Here is a 15,823-nt window from a genome sequence, read left to right on the forward strand (position 1 = left end):
TGTGGCATGCCCGACTCCGTGAGGAGTGCTGATGGAAAACATCATCCCCTAAAACTGTGTCTGTTGCCACTTGCAGCAGTCCTACATTGTGGCACAGTAAATTCACCATAGGCAGCAAGGGGCTGGTTTGGCTTGTGACAGATACTTAATACTCTTTGTACATATATTCACTGTTGTAGGCTTGGTAGATCGCTTTAGCTGCAGAGATTTTTTTGCAAGGTGTGATTTGATAGGTATTGGCTGTGACTTGGAAGTTGTGCTGATCACGATGAATTATTTGGTTGTATGGTTGTGTGTTTTAAGTTACAACACGCTGAAGATTGGGGTAAGTAATATCAAAACTGAATGAAGTAGAGGTCCTGTTCAACTGGTTAAGTTCTCAGGAACTTCATTAAAGGAGAATGGTATAGTTTCATACACCTGTGTTTTGCTGTAAATGAAATGAAGACTGTAACAAGGCCTTATTTATGCATTGTGAGAATTGAGTTATGTTATGCTATAACCTACACTTTCTCACTTCTCATGTTGTCACTAGCTGTTTCTTTCACTTAGCAATTTGATCAGGAGATTCAGAGCTTTGCTGAAGTTTCTGCATGGTGCTTTTCACAATTTTCATATAAGCATTTACTATTGCCTTTGATTTTTGTTAGAAACAAACCCTATGTAACTTACATTGTTTTGGAACTTTTCATTTGTAGGGATTAGCAGATACAGCTAAAAAGAACTTTGGTGGTGGAAACACTGCTTGGGAAGAGAAGACGCTGTCAAAGTATGAGTCCAGGTAAGCTGTCCGAGTTCTTGTCATTCGCCTAAGTTTCATGTCCACTCTGTGTAACTTCACTGTAGCAATGTTTGTCTGGAACTTAAATATTGAATGTTGCAGCTGAAATTTCACATGTCCAAGCCTTAAATTGTTATTGATTAAAATGTAATATTACATTGTAATATGAAGATTACAGTAAAGACTGAAACCTCTTATTAGTGCCTTTATTTGTCTTGTTTCTGAAAACAACAAAAGTTAACACTGTCATTGGTCATAGTAGTTTTTTTCTGTTTACCCATTGAAGTCCTAAAATAATCATCTTAAATAGTGGTCAGCAGTTAATTTATAGTCAAAAAAGATGTGGAGGACTGTGACGCTTGTTTTAGAATTAAAGCAGTATCTCCTCCCTAGACTTGTCACTACTTCAGTGCTGAACAAAAAAACTAGAAGTGCAAGTTACTGCTCTCTTGTATATATGTTTGATTACTGAGCAAAGTGATTTGGTATCTTTCTTCCAAATTTCAAATTCACTTTGTAATCTTAGTTGGAGCATTGAGATGTAAGGGTGGGATTTCTGAACCTCTGTTACTCTGAGCTTTGTGGGCTTGTATCAAATATTAACAATACATGAAATTTATTTTTCAATTTAGGAGAAAAATACTGCAGTCAAAATTTGAGAGATTTTTAGCTTCCCAGCAAGCTTACAATCTGCAGACTGCATAATAAATGCAGTTAAGCCAAAGTGGTCCTTGTGGTCATCCTTCTAATTTTTTTGGTTGAAGTAGTGTTCAGTAGTTCTGTATTCTGATATTTGCTTTGTTTTGGAACTAATTCAGAACACACCATAAACTGATTAAGTATTCTAGGCTGAAGTCTAGCTTCTCTGTCATGTCTTGAGCGGTGTCAAATGTTTAAATTAATCTTACCATTTTCATTCTCTGCTTGTAGCGAAATTCGTCTTGTAGAGATCATAGAGAATCTGTGTGACAGTAGTAACTTTGAGTGTAACAACATGGTAGAAGAACATGAAGAACTTATAGAGAAATGGTGGTTCAAACTGTAAGTATCAAATTTTTTTGTGGAGATCTTTGTGTGGATAAGTTATCTAAGAGGATGAACTACTAATGTTAAATCTTGTGCCTGAACAATAGCAGTATGAGTAATTCTTCATTATGCTTCAGGAGTTGCCGTTGGTTACAGCTGAGTTCAGGCTGACTTTTAATAGCATGTGCTGCTCTACCATGTTCTTTTTATTTTCAGTTTTGCATGTGTTGTACCAAAACATCCAATCTGGCTTCTCATATTCTGTCTAATCAATTACCAGTGGGGTGTTGAGGGAAACTAACATTGGAAAACTTTGAGGTTTACCTTTTTTGCTTTCCTTTGTCATAAAACTGGAAGAGTCTCTTTGGTTCCTTTGGGTTTTTTGTTTGCTTTTTTTTTACTGTAACATTATTTTGTTCTACTGGCAATCAAAAAATAGTTGATACTAATAAATCTAGAAGTTAGATTTCTTGAGGATGCTAGTGTAGCAGCTGACTTCTCTATCTGCCTTCTAAGCTAGCCTGTGCTTTATGTTATAACTAAGGTTTTCTTATACCATTATAAAATATATTAGTGCAAGGATGGCATTGTAGCATTTAAAGCTCTTAAGATCTCTTTTTTAAATTCCAAATCATGTTTCTTTGAAGTACTTTTTTACTACTTTAGACAGTCAGCAATCCCAATCAGCTAGAATTCAACGAGGTGAACTGCCATTATAGTATTTCATAACTGGATAAGGATTTTTGGTGAACCGTTTTGCTCTTGATGACTGCTTTATCCTTTTAACTAACTATACAGGATTGTGTATACATTAACAAGCCAATTGAAGGGAATAGAATAGCGTAGCACAGAATAGAATATTTCAGTTGGAAGGGACCTACAATGGTCATCTAGTTCAACTGCCTGACCAGTTCACAGCTAAGCAAAAGTTAAAGCATGTTGTTAAGGGCCTCTTAACACAGGTTCAAATGCCTCTTAAACAGTGACAGGCTTGGGGCATCGAGCACCTCTCTAGGAAGCCTGTTCTAGTATTTGACCACCCTCTTGCTAAAGACATGCTTCCCAATGTCCAATCTGAACCTCCCGTGGTGCAGCTTTGGACCATTTCCACACGTCCTGTCGCTGGATCCCAGGGAGAAGAGATCAGCACCTCCCTCTCCACTTCCCCTTCTCAGGAACCTGCAGAGAGCAATGAGGTCACCCCTCAGCCTCCTTTTCTGCAAACTAGAGAAGCCCAAAGTCCTTAGCAGTCCCTCATAGGACATGCCTTCCAGAAAGGTGAGCAATGCAACCCAGAGTCTTAAATTTGCAGAACTAAAATAAATGGGTCTTGAACTAGAGAATTTAACAAAGTAGACTTCCTAAAATAAACAAAACCATTCATAAAATACATTGGGTTTTTGGCAAGTTTCGCTTTTGAGTGTGGTTGATTAACTTCGCCTTCTGTCCTTTAACCTGCGATATCCCAATGTCATTCAGTTTCTGTGGTAGTTTCCAAAGACAGTTTCTTTGTCCATGAGAACCTTAGATCTTTTTTCACAAGTTGTTACACTACTCGTGGTACTTAGTAAATTTACTTTTCAGGGCCTGAGCCTCGGAGTCAATATGGTCAGACGTAATAGTTAAGAAAGAGAAGCTGTACGTGCCTCAGGAGTTGCTGAAGACTTCTGTCAGGCTACAGAATATCTAAGGTTTCCCTTTATTAAAGTTCTTTGAAACTTCAGCAGCAGCATGATATTGAGATCTGTGAATTGTTCAGAGCTGTAGTAATCCTCATGCTTACTTGCAAAATAATATCTAGTGATTTCATTGTTAATTGGGGGTGTATGCTAGTGCTGAAGTCACACATAACTACCTTCTTAATATAAAAAAAATCCTTCTAAAATAATACTTGATTCATGCTAAAAAAGAGGAGAAATTTTAACAGACACCCCATCATCAGGTTGGCAATAATTTAATCAAATGTTGATAGCTGTCGTAGCTTATCTTCTGCGTAGTTGAGATAAAGACACAGTAGTTATCTTTAAGAGGAAGACATAAATAAGACCATCTAAACTATATATAAACCTTCCCTAAAAATAAGATTAAAAAAAGGGGTGTGTATGTATCAAGATGAATTGATTTTTATTGACTGCTCTTATTTTACATTTTTCGTAAATATATAAAATTTGAGTAAAATCTGTTAATAGTGTTGTATTTTAAAAGGTAAATTCATCTCAAGTTGGAGGACTTCTGGAAAATGGTTCCTGAAATAAGATCATCTTCAGAATGGAAAAAATGGATTTCTAGTCTGTCACATGCAATAGATTTCCCTACTGCTTTGTGCGGGTTCAGTTGTACAAGTTGGCTTTTAAAGTATCTTCATTCTTTTTATTGATAAATCAATGTCTCTCTTTTACAGAAAGAAGAAGTATCCTGATTTGTTTAAGTGGTTTTGCATAGAAACAATAGAAGTTTGCTGCCCTGCTGGAACTTACGGACCAGATTGCCTTGGTAATTTTTCTTTTGAAAAATACAGTACCAGATATGTTCTTTTTACCTGTTAGTTCCAGTCTTTCATAACATGGACAGATAAATGAAGTGTGATATTTTGCATGAGACACCTGCTGCCTGATAGTTAGGTAGCTGCCATGTGAACATCCTGCCTGAAGAAGTCTTTCGGGCATGAGGTAATGTGCAAAGCTATTAAGGGTACTTACATGTGCAGAATCCATCTGATTTGATGCTCATATCCACACCTGACCCATGCTTAAAGGCTCTCTGTGACATCAAATCTGTTGTTGAGGTGGCCTTCCAGGAGCTATGTATACCTGTCCTTGTCCAGTTTCAACAGTATAGCAGCCAAAACACTGTTGGGGATTAAATGAAGAAATTCACGACTGAGGATTAGTTAAAAAGGCAATGGGAGAAATTGGATAAAAGTAGGTGGGAGACAATTGGATGAAAGTGAGGTCTTTGAAGCAAAGGTGATAAAGGAGGTATTTTGGCCCCTGAAGTTTGTATAATTTATAAATCTCTAAAAACTTGCATCTTGTTAGAGATCAGTTTTTGCCTCTTACATTGTTAAAAATTAAGTACCAATTCCAAATATTGATCTAAATGATTGCTAGTAGGTTTTTCCAACTGCAGTATGAACGTTCTCAGAAATCCAGAATAAGGAAAGATACCAACTGTAGCCAGGAAGCTAGAAAAATAGATAAAATTCTAAGCCATGGTTTTACCCAAAATTAAATCTGTAACTGAACTGTCCTGGAGATTGTTTTGAGTTCCTCTTATACTTGAATGTGTTACTGAGCATTCCTTGTTGCAAGTGTTTGGTTGCTGTCAAGGGAAAAAATATTTTGGAAGTTATATCCTGTTTTAGTGTGACTTTTTACATTTCACTGTCTACAAAAAGGGAGGGACTTCAGGTGCTTGTGGCTGAGAATAGGAAGTTATTTCATTTAATATCTGATTTAAAAGTATTTTTGATCCTTTTTAGCTTGTCGTGGTGGATCAGAAAGACCTTGTCATGGAAATGGCCACTGTGATGGTGACGGTACTCGAGGTGGAGATGGCTCATGTAGCTGTAACAAGGAGTATACAGGAGACTTTTGTTTAGACTGTTCTAATGGCTACTTCAGTACCTTGAGAAATGAGACACATTCTGTTTGTACAGGTAACAGAGTCTTTGACACATGCTTAGATCTGTCTTCCTTCTTCAGGTTTTGTAAACAAAACTAGAAACAATTTAAACTGAGTAATATAAGAGCAAAAAATAGTTAATGGTTTGGTCGCTCAGCTTTAACCATAAATGACATGTCAGTCAGTTTGGTGGAATTCTAAGGTTTTGCTAAGTCATCATTCCAGACTGCCCTTGATTTTTACCCCCCCACCCCCCCACCTTTAAATTACGAAGCAGAATTCATCTGTGTCATGAGGGAGTGGGAAGGACGAGCAAGCTTTGCCCGCTCCCCACAGCCAAGTACCATATGAAAACCTTGAGCTGAAATTGCTGCATAGTGGACTACTTTGGAAGCTAGATTTTCCTCATGTCTCAGGTAAGCTTAACTGGAGTAAATGGGCATGAAAATGGCTGATCTGTACTGTAAGCTACATAGATTCCAGTTAAGTATGTCTAAGCCTAATTTTGAAACAAAGTCAGGTCTAGGAATAAACTTTTTCAGTTGATCAGACTTTCATCTGTTTTTACATTTTTGAATGAGATTCTGCACAGCAACTAAATTCTGACCGTGGGGTCTAAGAAGATTGTTTTTCAACATGATCTATGTTGTTTTTTTATCTGGCTGTGTGGTAATTCTTTTGTATGATTTTTTTTTTTTAATATTACAATATATAGCATGCATAAGTTATATGCATGTAATATATATAATATTCATATAGAACTGGATTTCCAGTATGTTTCCTTCTTAAGTTCTTCAGACTAATATCACTTCACACATTGCTCTCATAACTAGTTGCAAATGAAGTAGTCTGAGGATTGATTAGGTGAGAGTGCTGAGTCTGTAGTGTTTAAACTGTTGTCCCAACCCTGAGTGGCTGAGCAAAGTTTACCTTTTTGATTTCTTCTTCCCAAATATTTTGGAAATTGGACCTTTCACTTCTAGTCACTAGAATTTCATGGCACTGTTTTAAGTGGTACAGATGACTACAATTGTCAGGTTTGGCTTCCTGTTTTTTTGGGGAGTTGGGATTTTTTTTTCTCCATAGGATAGAGATTTAATCTTGTGCATGGGAGAGTCACACTACTAAAATATGATAACTTTCAGTGAATACTAAATGAGGCTTTCTTTGAGAATTTGTGTGCCCAAGCTTGTCTCCGAATCTCTCAACAAAGCTCAGATTGTAGTTTTCTCTTATCTCAGCCTGCCACGCTGCTTGTAAAACTTGTACTGGTTCAAGTAACAAGGACTGCCAAGACTGTAAAGAAGGCTGGATTAAAAATGAAGAAGCAGCTTGTGTGGGTGAGTAATGCGTGGTAGACTTCAAACAGGTTTTATAGCAACTGGCTAGTGCAATTACATGACGTCACATCAAGTTTTATGGAAGTGTTCTGTCAGTTTAGATTTCCATAGCTCGTAGTCTCTCTTCCTAACTTGTTTCACGTTGCAGGAAAGCAGTACTTCCTCCCCAGTGATCACCTGGTGATTATAGTTGTCTTTATCAAACTGTTCACTGTGTATCTTTTTAGTTTAGTGGAATACAGATAGCAACAAGTAGGGTGTTTCTTTTAAGACATGTTTTTGTGTTTATTTGAATGCTAAGCAGTGCCTTGCTCTTGGTTTAAACTACTTTGTCAGCTACTGGAAGATTCCTGTCAGCTTATCTACATGTTTTGTAGTAATTGTGCAATTGTCTTCACGTTACTGTATGTTTATAAATGCTCAACCCTAATGGAGTTCAAACATTTCACTAAAAGCCAGGCATACTAACTTTTTCTATTATGGGAGAGAAATACCAGGAGACGTCAAGCTTGATGCTTCCATTAATCTCTTACCTATTTCTAGCTTAGCATTTCTCTTGGCTTATGAGGACATACATATGAAACCCTTAAGGAGAAACCCAAATACTAAGAAATACTTCCAATGCAGGAATAAAGAGTAACACATTCTATTTAACTGATTGAATTTGTCTCGTTAAAGACTATTAACGTAATGTCTGGAAATGGTATCTTAGAAGTTACATGAACACTACTTCTTTTTAAAAGTGCTAATAACAACTGGGATTTGAATTACAGCTCCTGCGATACCTGCTGAGGCAACTGTTGAATGCTCCAAGAGCACTTTTAAGATGCTCCAGTATTGTCTTCTGTACAGCTGTTTTGTTCCAAATAATCATTGCAACTGATCAAGTATAAATTAATTGAGTAATCAGTAGGAATGATGTCTGCAGGAACAGGATGAGATAGACAGCAAGGGAACTGAAATAGTCTTTCTCTGTCTGAATTTTTCAGTTGTGAGTACTGTTGTGCCTTTTCCTTGAAATCACAAGACTAGCATGTTTTACCTTCCCAGGTAGAACTGATTTTTCGCCTGGCTGGTCTTAACCGTAACTTGGCTTTCTCCAATTTGCTTTGTGTAGAAAACTAAGCAGGGTATGTGTGTTCTGATACATCTGTTACTGTCATCACAAAACAGTGCAGTCAGTTTAAGTTTATAGATTCTGTAGGCCGATTCTTAGATCTCAAAGCATAACATTGAAGTATTAATCTGGCTATTTAATAATGACTGCTATTTTAGGTAACTTGTCAGTAACTTGTCACTTTTTATCTTTCAGATTTAGATGAGTGTGCTGCTTCTCCTTGCAAAGATCACCAGTATTGTTTGAACACAGATGGATCTTTCTCATGCAAAGGTTTATTTTTAATCTGCTGTTGTACTTTATCATCTAGAATCCTAATCTAATGCTAGAAAGGGCGTGATATTGGGCATTTAGTACAACGTGGACCGGTTCTGGCTGGGCTTGGCGAGGATGAGGCTTTAGACTTATTGCATGAGGAAAGCAAGAGATTTCTGGTTATTTCTACTGCGCTCTTGTGAGACCCCAGCTGGAGTACTGTGTTCAGCTCTGGGGCCTCCAGCATGAGAGAGATATGGACTTGGAGTGAGGCCAGAGGAGGCCTCTGACAAAATGGTCAGAGGGCTGGAGCACCTCTCCTGTGAGAACAGGCTGAGAGACTTGGGGTTGTTCAGCCTGGACAGGAGAAGGCTCTGGGGAGACCGTATAGCAGCCTTCCAGTACCTAAAAGAGGGCTTCAGGAGAGATAGGGAGGGAGTCTTTATCTGGGAGTGTAGTGTTAGGACAAGGGGTAATGGTTTTAAACTGAAAGAGGGTAGATTTAGATTTAATATAAAGAAGAAATTCTTCACTGTGAGGGTGGTGAGGCAGTGGAACAGGTTGCCCGGAGAAGCTGTGGATGCCCCGTCTCTGGAAGTGTTCAAGGCCAGGCTGGGTGGGGGTTTGAGCAACCTGGTCTGGTGGAAGGGGTCCCTGCCCATGGCAAGGGAGTTGGAACTAGGTGGTCTTCAAGGTCCCTTCCAACCCAAATCATTCTGTGATTTCTTGTGTGGGTAAGCTGACTGACTTTAAGGGTGGTACTTCAAACCTCAGATATATGAATTTTTGTACTTAAAATATTTTATCTTTAGCATGTGATGCCAGCTGTGTAGGTTGCACAGGGGAAGGTTCTGACAAGTGTAAGACCTGCGCATCTGGATACATGAAGGAAGATGAAAAGTGTACAGGTTGGTGGATTTAGCAGTACATGGTAGAACACCAGTTAGCTCACTCTTAGTTAGCCACGCTGAGGAGCTGTTAAGTACATTCATGTTTGTCTGCTTCAGTTTTCAAGCCTATCTAAACAAACCCAGTAGTACTGGTATTAGCAGCAAAGACTTTCTTCATAACTTCCTTTATGTTATTGAGCTAATATGCATGACAAGGCTTAAAGGTGAAACCTCCTACAAAAGGAAGAATGTATTTTATAGCACGTTCAGGAAACAAATTGAGGTCTCTTGTCAGTTATCTACCACTTCATTAGAAGTGTGTGTCCGCATTCATTTTGTAACGGAAAGGCAGGAACGCAATTTGGATTCTCTTGTCTTTCTGTTAATCTCCAAGTTCAAATGATGTTAATTCATAGTGAATTGTAACGTGAAATTACAGTAAAAAGAGTGAAATTAGAGTTCCTCTGTGGGGAAGAGCAGGAGATATGTGCGATCTTAAATAGCTGTTAACTATGATGATGTAGTATTTACAGGCTCCCTTCCCTTTAGTTGTACTTCGATGGCATCAATAGAAAATTACTATGAGAAGTCTTCAGTAGGTTGAGTGCCTCTGCTTAATTCATTTCCCCGCATAGGGGCCTGCAAAACATAAAAAACCCCAGTAGTATCTGAATAAATTTGAAACAGAGTCTAGATCATGAAGAAACATAACAGATTATTTTAACAGAAGTTAAATCTGTTGCAGCAGCATTCTGCTCCTCAGTGTTTTTTATATTTGAATAGAATTTTGTTTATATGATTGAGCACAAGTAAGTTTTATAACAAAATAACAGGAGTGGACTCTTTCTTTTGCTATTCTATCTCTAGATATAGATGAATGTAACCTTCCTGAAAAGGTCTGCATAAAAGTGAACCAAGACTGTGTTAATACTTCAGGTAGTTTTAAGTGTGTATGTTCAGAAGGGTTTGAAGATAAGGATGGAACATGTGTTCAAACTGTAAAAGCAGGCAAGTGGCTTTTCAATGACAGATTTTTTTTTTTTTTTTTTTAAATATGCTGTATCAACAACTTGGAAATATATTTCTGTTGAAGGTTCTAGTTGCTTGTAAACTCTTCAGTATAATTTCTCATCTTCCTACAGCTGTGGTCTGTGTCAAGTAGGTTGTGGTGTAGGCAACATTCTGGCATGCATGTTTTCTTGCTTAAAGACAGTGGATTTTTTAAATGTCCTGTTCTTGCATTGATACTTTTTTGCTTAACTCAAGGTTGTGTTTGTAAGTCACTTAAGTATCTGGCTTCATTACATGAAGTGAACTAGCAAATTGCTGCTATCATAAAAAGGTGGTCTGTGTCCTTTCTGCTTTTTTTTCCTCTGTCATTAATTATAATGACTTAAGGGTTTATCTGATCACATGCAAGCTGCTTCAAGTCACTGGAATCTCAGAAAATTAATTCTTTTAGCTGGATGAACAAGCTGAATTTTATTTATTTCATAATCACAAAAGTGCCAGAGCTGGTGTGAAGGTGAATATGGAGAAGACACTCGTCTTTCAGTGGTCGGGAACTGTTTAGCTTGACTTAAACTATACCTTCAGTCAAGAAATTCAAGTGTAATTTGCTGACAGATGACACATTATGGATAGAATTACATTCATTAGTGTTTCATTACTCCATCTACTCCATTACTCCATTTACAATTCCAAAGTGAAAGGCAGGATTATTTTGCAATAAAGGTTGTAGGAGAATAGATGAGAGAGACTCAATTTCATACCTTTATTTTCTTTCTACCTAGCTTGTTTGGTTTTCTTTGTTGTGCCCCACCCAAGACTGCTTTTTCATCTTACACTAATAAATTGTAAAGATCTGTGTGGTATTGCTACTCAGGGGCATTCATTCAGACCTTACACTCTCAGTACTTGCTGGTTTTAGTCCTTTAAAATCAGTTATGTACTTTTCCTGTGTGGATACTCAGGATACCAGTTACTATGTTTTTTAATGTGGCCTGACATTTTATGAGAATAAGAGCAAAATGAAAAGTTGACAAATTGGCTTATCTTTTTTCTTAGGTTAATGCTTTTACTAATATAAAAAAGTTGCTCTGCTTTATTAAAGACTGTTTTAACATCTGAACTGAGCCGTTTGCACTATAGAAAATAATTCTGAGTAATACTTGCTTTTTGTTTTCACATACCAGAATTTATTCTGACAGGTCACGTGGAAAGGAGAAAGTTCACTGTGAATAGCTGAGAACAAAAGCTTAGAATAGAAATAGTTGTGTTGCTTTTTTTTTTTTCTGCTAACATTATCATACCAGTTTATTTGAAATGTTTTGTTTGCATCTATTAAATAGATTTAGACTAGGAGGATGGTGCAAGTAGCTCTTCTATATGGCTTTATTGCTTCTCTGGTCTTGGTAAATATGTTGATTTGGGTTTCTCTTAAAAAAATTCCTAATGTAAAAAATTATATGGTATAATTAATAATACATTTGTATGCTAATTATGGTACCTGATTTCACAGGAGAGGAAGTACAGAGTGAAACAACAGAGCCTTCGCCTACTGGACATGATGACTTATGATCTGCATTCAGAACCAAAAGACATTCCTATCTAAAGTTTTAAATTATTGGATTAAACCTCTGCTAGCTGACATACTGTGGAAATGATATTAAATATGCAGGTTGCCATTAAGACTTTTTTTTTTAAATGGTGGTAAACTGCTCTTTAAGCTGCGTTTCTTTATTCTTATATGCCATTTTTTATATAATTCTCCAAGAACAACACTCTAGATGGGTTTAGTATAAAATTTAAATTAGTACAACGTTGTACCCAGCAATTATAAACAATTTGCAGGCTTCTCATTCTGATGCCTACTGAAAGCTATCATCATTTGGAAGGACTTAGTTGCACTTCATAATTCAAGAAAAATTTAGACTGAAGTTTTATGTTTCTTGACATGAGAAATATTTCTGTAACTGAAATACAGGTTTTAGAAATTGTCAAAGGGAATCTCTTTGGGGGGAAAGCACTGTTCCCTTAAAATAGAATGCCTAATACTGCATTCAATAAAAGCTTATTTTGTTGGAATGTGCCTTAAAAATTTTTAAGATGTTAATACCTTGCTGTGTTATCATATCTATAATGGAAAAAAAAAAAGAAAAAAAAAAAAAACACTATAAAACCACAAAACCCCAGAACCTTGTAAGCACTGTATTTCAGTTCAGCACTGATTTCTAGCACACAGTTGTGCTGTATTGTATATGGGGGGAGAGGGGAAAGGAAAAAAATCAACAAAAAAACCACACATGCACTTTCCTCTAAAGAATTATGTCAAACTTAAACAACTTTCCAAAGGTAGGTAGACAAGTCTTTCTTCTAGATACTTGCGTAAACTAGTTCATACAGTGATGAAAAGTAAGTTTGGCTAACACCTGCACTCAGTGGCTCACAGTTGTTACATGTCTCTAGAATTGTGGAATACATAACTTCCACTGCAGTCTACTGCTGTATGTAGTAGGTTCCTGTCTTTTTCAGAGCAAGCACACTACAATCAATTTCTCTTGTCTCTTGTGCCATTTCAGAGGGAAAGCTAATAAGCATAGCATAGACACAACTTCTATCTGTTGTCCCTAAGCTTAAAGGCAAGTCTAAGAGCTAAAATTCATATATTCTGCAGGACTATCACAGCTGTAAATAAGCTAAGGACCATCCAGGTACAGTATTTAAAGCTCTGATGGAAGTAAGTGAAGTTTGGAATACATTGCTGTGGTGGATGTAGGGGGTATAAAGAGGGATTACAGAATACAGCTAAAAAGAGCATAGCTTAGGCTTGGCTATGCAGAAGTTATAAACAGTACCCTGAGGTAAGGCAAAATAAACTGGGTATGAATAGAATTGACCTGTTGAGCAGTGGAGGCCAAACACCTTCTCTATAATTCTGAAGACGTTTTTGTTCAGACTAAGTTACAGTTCAGTTGGTGAACAGTGCATGTAGGATTTGTATGTGCAATAGATATGTATGTGAATATTGCACAGAAAAGGATTCTGTTTGATTCTTATGTTAAAAGCTGTCAAAGCTGATCGTGTGTGCTGTAGTTCAAATACCCAGTGGTATTAAAGTATCCGTAACAGTTTTTAAGTTACTCTCATTCAGCTGTTATATCTAGATGTTTCTTAATTTGCCAATCTAAGAAAACTTTAGTGCTTTCTCAGCTGTAGTTGCCAGATATGGGCCTATGTGCCACAGACCTTGCAAGTTGTAGGGTAGGTGTTGTATCTAATAAGTGCTAAATTAAAAGGAGGAAAAAGTAGGCAGTTAGGGGAGCACAAAGATCTTTAGGGTTTTTTTAATACAGGTGTAGCCAGTTACAGTAATATTAGGCCTTAAGGATCTTACAGGAGTGTAGCTTGTCTTTGTTGCTCAGTCATTGACACTTAACTCCCAGGTGTTCCAGATGATGATCGGAATGGTCCTTGTTAATAGGAAAATGAAATGACAATTCTGTTTAGAAACTACCATCAACTCATACTCAACAGAATTGTCTCTCCAGTACAAACTCTTCTATTAATGTTTCAAGCCTAAAATATTGCTTCCTCATATGAAGAGGAACTTGCTGTTCTGAGTTCTTTTCAAGTTACTTGGGACTCTGGAGGGATACCTGATGAGGTTCTTAACTACATTGTGGAATCATTTGCTTTCCATTTTCTCCTGAAAAAAAACCTTGAATTTGTTTTTTCTCTGGTGGTAGAGAGGAGAAACTCTTCCTAGCCTGACATGCAAAAGTAATGAGAGTAGTCTGATACAACCAAACTGTTGTTCAGTTCTGGAGAATGATGTTTTCAGCTTTCCATTACCACATTAGAACCATCAGAATGTTGTTCCCTAGGAAACATACGGACATGATACCTGGGTATTAGGAGTCACTAATACCTTTTTCCTCAATCCTCCCACTCCCCTGATTATTAGTTCATGTTGCTCTGCATTAAATTACTGTTGATAAACTTCATAAGTCAGGTGTCCAGAAAGGTGAATTCTAATGTTTAGAGCTTTTCCTGAAGGAATATTCACTGAGTTATATACTTGATAAATATTTAACACTATGCTCCTGCCTCGTGCCCTCTCAGTGCTGAGTTTCTAAAGAGGTAGTCCTCTTGTTTTATTCTGCATCCTCATTTTACTACTTCAGACTGTAATTATTGCTGTGTTTTAGAGACTGGAATTAAAATTGTTTTGACTCATTTCCCTGCCCACCTTGAATAGAGTGGAGATTGGGCTTTTAGTTGTCTTGGGTTTTGCCCCTCATAATGAGAGTGAAGGAGGTGGGGGAGCAGGATTTAAACTGATTAGCAGAATCTGGCAATGAAGGTCAAGTGCTTTGTGTTAACCAAGCCAGTCCAGGGTATGAGCGCTTTCTACTGTGTGTGTTGACAGAAGTGAGCTGTTCCCATTAAATTTTTCATTACATTGTAAGGAGATCCGGTTATGCAGTACAAGACTTTGCACTTACGGTTGCCTGGAATTACAGGTTTCATGTCAAACTATGTGAATATGTTGGTAAATACTTCAGAAGTGATCTGAGATATCCAACAGACAAGATTTGCGCCTTAGTGAAGTGTTGTTTTGTCATAAATACTGAGGTGAACCTTGAACTTCTAGATTCACATCTGTTATTTTGTAGACTTCATCCTGTGTGGTATCAAACTAAAAATGGCATCCCTTTTTCTAGTTTGTTTCGCTACTTCTTTGGCGTTTCTTGACCTAAGACAAAGTGGGAAATACACCATTCAATACCATCTAGGCACTTCAAAGGACAAAGTTCTCTGGTATCTTATATCTGAACTTCACAGAAAGTCCAGGAACAAGCAAACCTACAGACCTGCATGTTTCAATGAAAACTAAACAGGCCAGAAAAACAGTCTCAAGTGTGTAGCATGTATAACACAGTCCTCCTGCAGTGACTGAACTTAGGAATCAAAGTATGTGCTGAAATGTTTTCATCTGAGCATTGGAACATAATACTGGATTTATTCTTTGGTGTGAATTTCCAGTATGTCTATCATAGACACTGAGTTCTCTACAAACTGTAATACCATCCATTCATAAATAGGATAAAAGAAATCTGTTTTGCAGAATAACTTGATGATTTAGGTAATTCAGGAAGTCAGAGATCAGCTGAAAGGGTTCAAATCACTATCTTCTTTCTAGGACAGATGCCAAAGCCCCTAGGTTTTAGACAAGATCAGGACACAGATCACTAAAATATATGGGATATATTGTACAAACACCACACTTTTTCCTTTTATGGTTGATGAGGACTGATCGTACATCATCCTAGTATGTATGGGAGAGGTACTGAAAAGTTGTCATTGATGCTGGCAGTTGTCATTGTTAGCCTTTGAACTGACATTTGCAAGTTGAAAAAGCACAAAGAGTTATGAAAATCACCAAATCGCATTGTGAGTGTTAAAGTCTCCATGTATGCAGCACTACGTACATATGTTAAGAAAATTCTCCCTGATAAACAGGGTGCACCCTGCCCTTCAAGTTGCTTTAAGACCATTGTTAATACAACACAAAGTTAAGCATACAAATAATTCAAGCTTGCCTTAACAAGTGACTAACTGAAAAGAATGCATGGGTGGGGAAAAAAAAAAAGCTTTAAAAAAAAAACCCCAAGCAGTCCTGGATCATATATAGTGATAATACAAAAGGCAATGCTCCATAATGGTCCTAGCTGACCTCCTGATACCTCTCCCTTTCCTTTCTTCTGTCAGTCTGCCATGAGTTATT

At 37.3% G+C, this 15,823-nt stretch overlaps 1 protein-coding gene across 1 annotated transcript; it reads left to right on the plus strand.

Moving 5' to 3' along the window:
- Positions 1-179: 179 nt before the first annotated feature.
- On the plus strand, positions 180-12,086 carry LOC104163333 (cysteine-rich with EGF-like domain protein 2-A; the record flags this gene model as incomplete). The annotated part of the gene is made up of 10 exons (XM_009702312.1): positions 180-325; positions 699-781; positions 1,712-1,822; positions 4,209-4,300; positions 5,289-5,465; positions 6,673-6,771; positions 8,084-8,161; positions 8,956-9,051; positions 9,901-10,041; positions 11,555-12,086. Coding segments are annotated over 10 exons (1,082 nt in total), but the record flags the coding sequence as incomplete, so codon positions are not given.
- Between the last annotated feature and the right edge of the window lie 3,737 nt (positions 12,087-15,823).

This window comes from Cariama cristata, unplaced genomic scaffold (assembly GCF_000690535.1).
Source record: "Cariama cristata isolate BGI_N322 unplaced genomic scaffold, ASM69053v1 scaffold1046, whole genome shotgun sequence".
Taxonomy (NCBI): domain Eukaryota; kingdom Metazoa; phylum Chordata; class Aves; order Cariamiformes; family Cariamidae; genus Cariama; species Cariama cristata.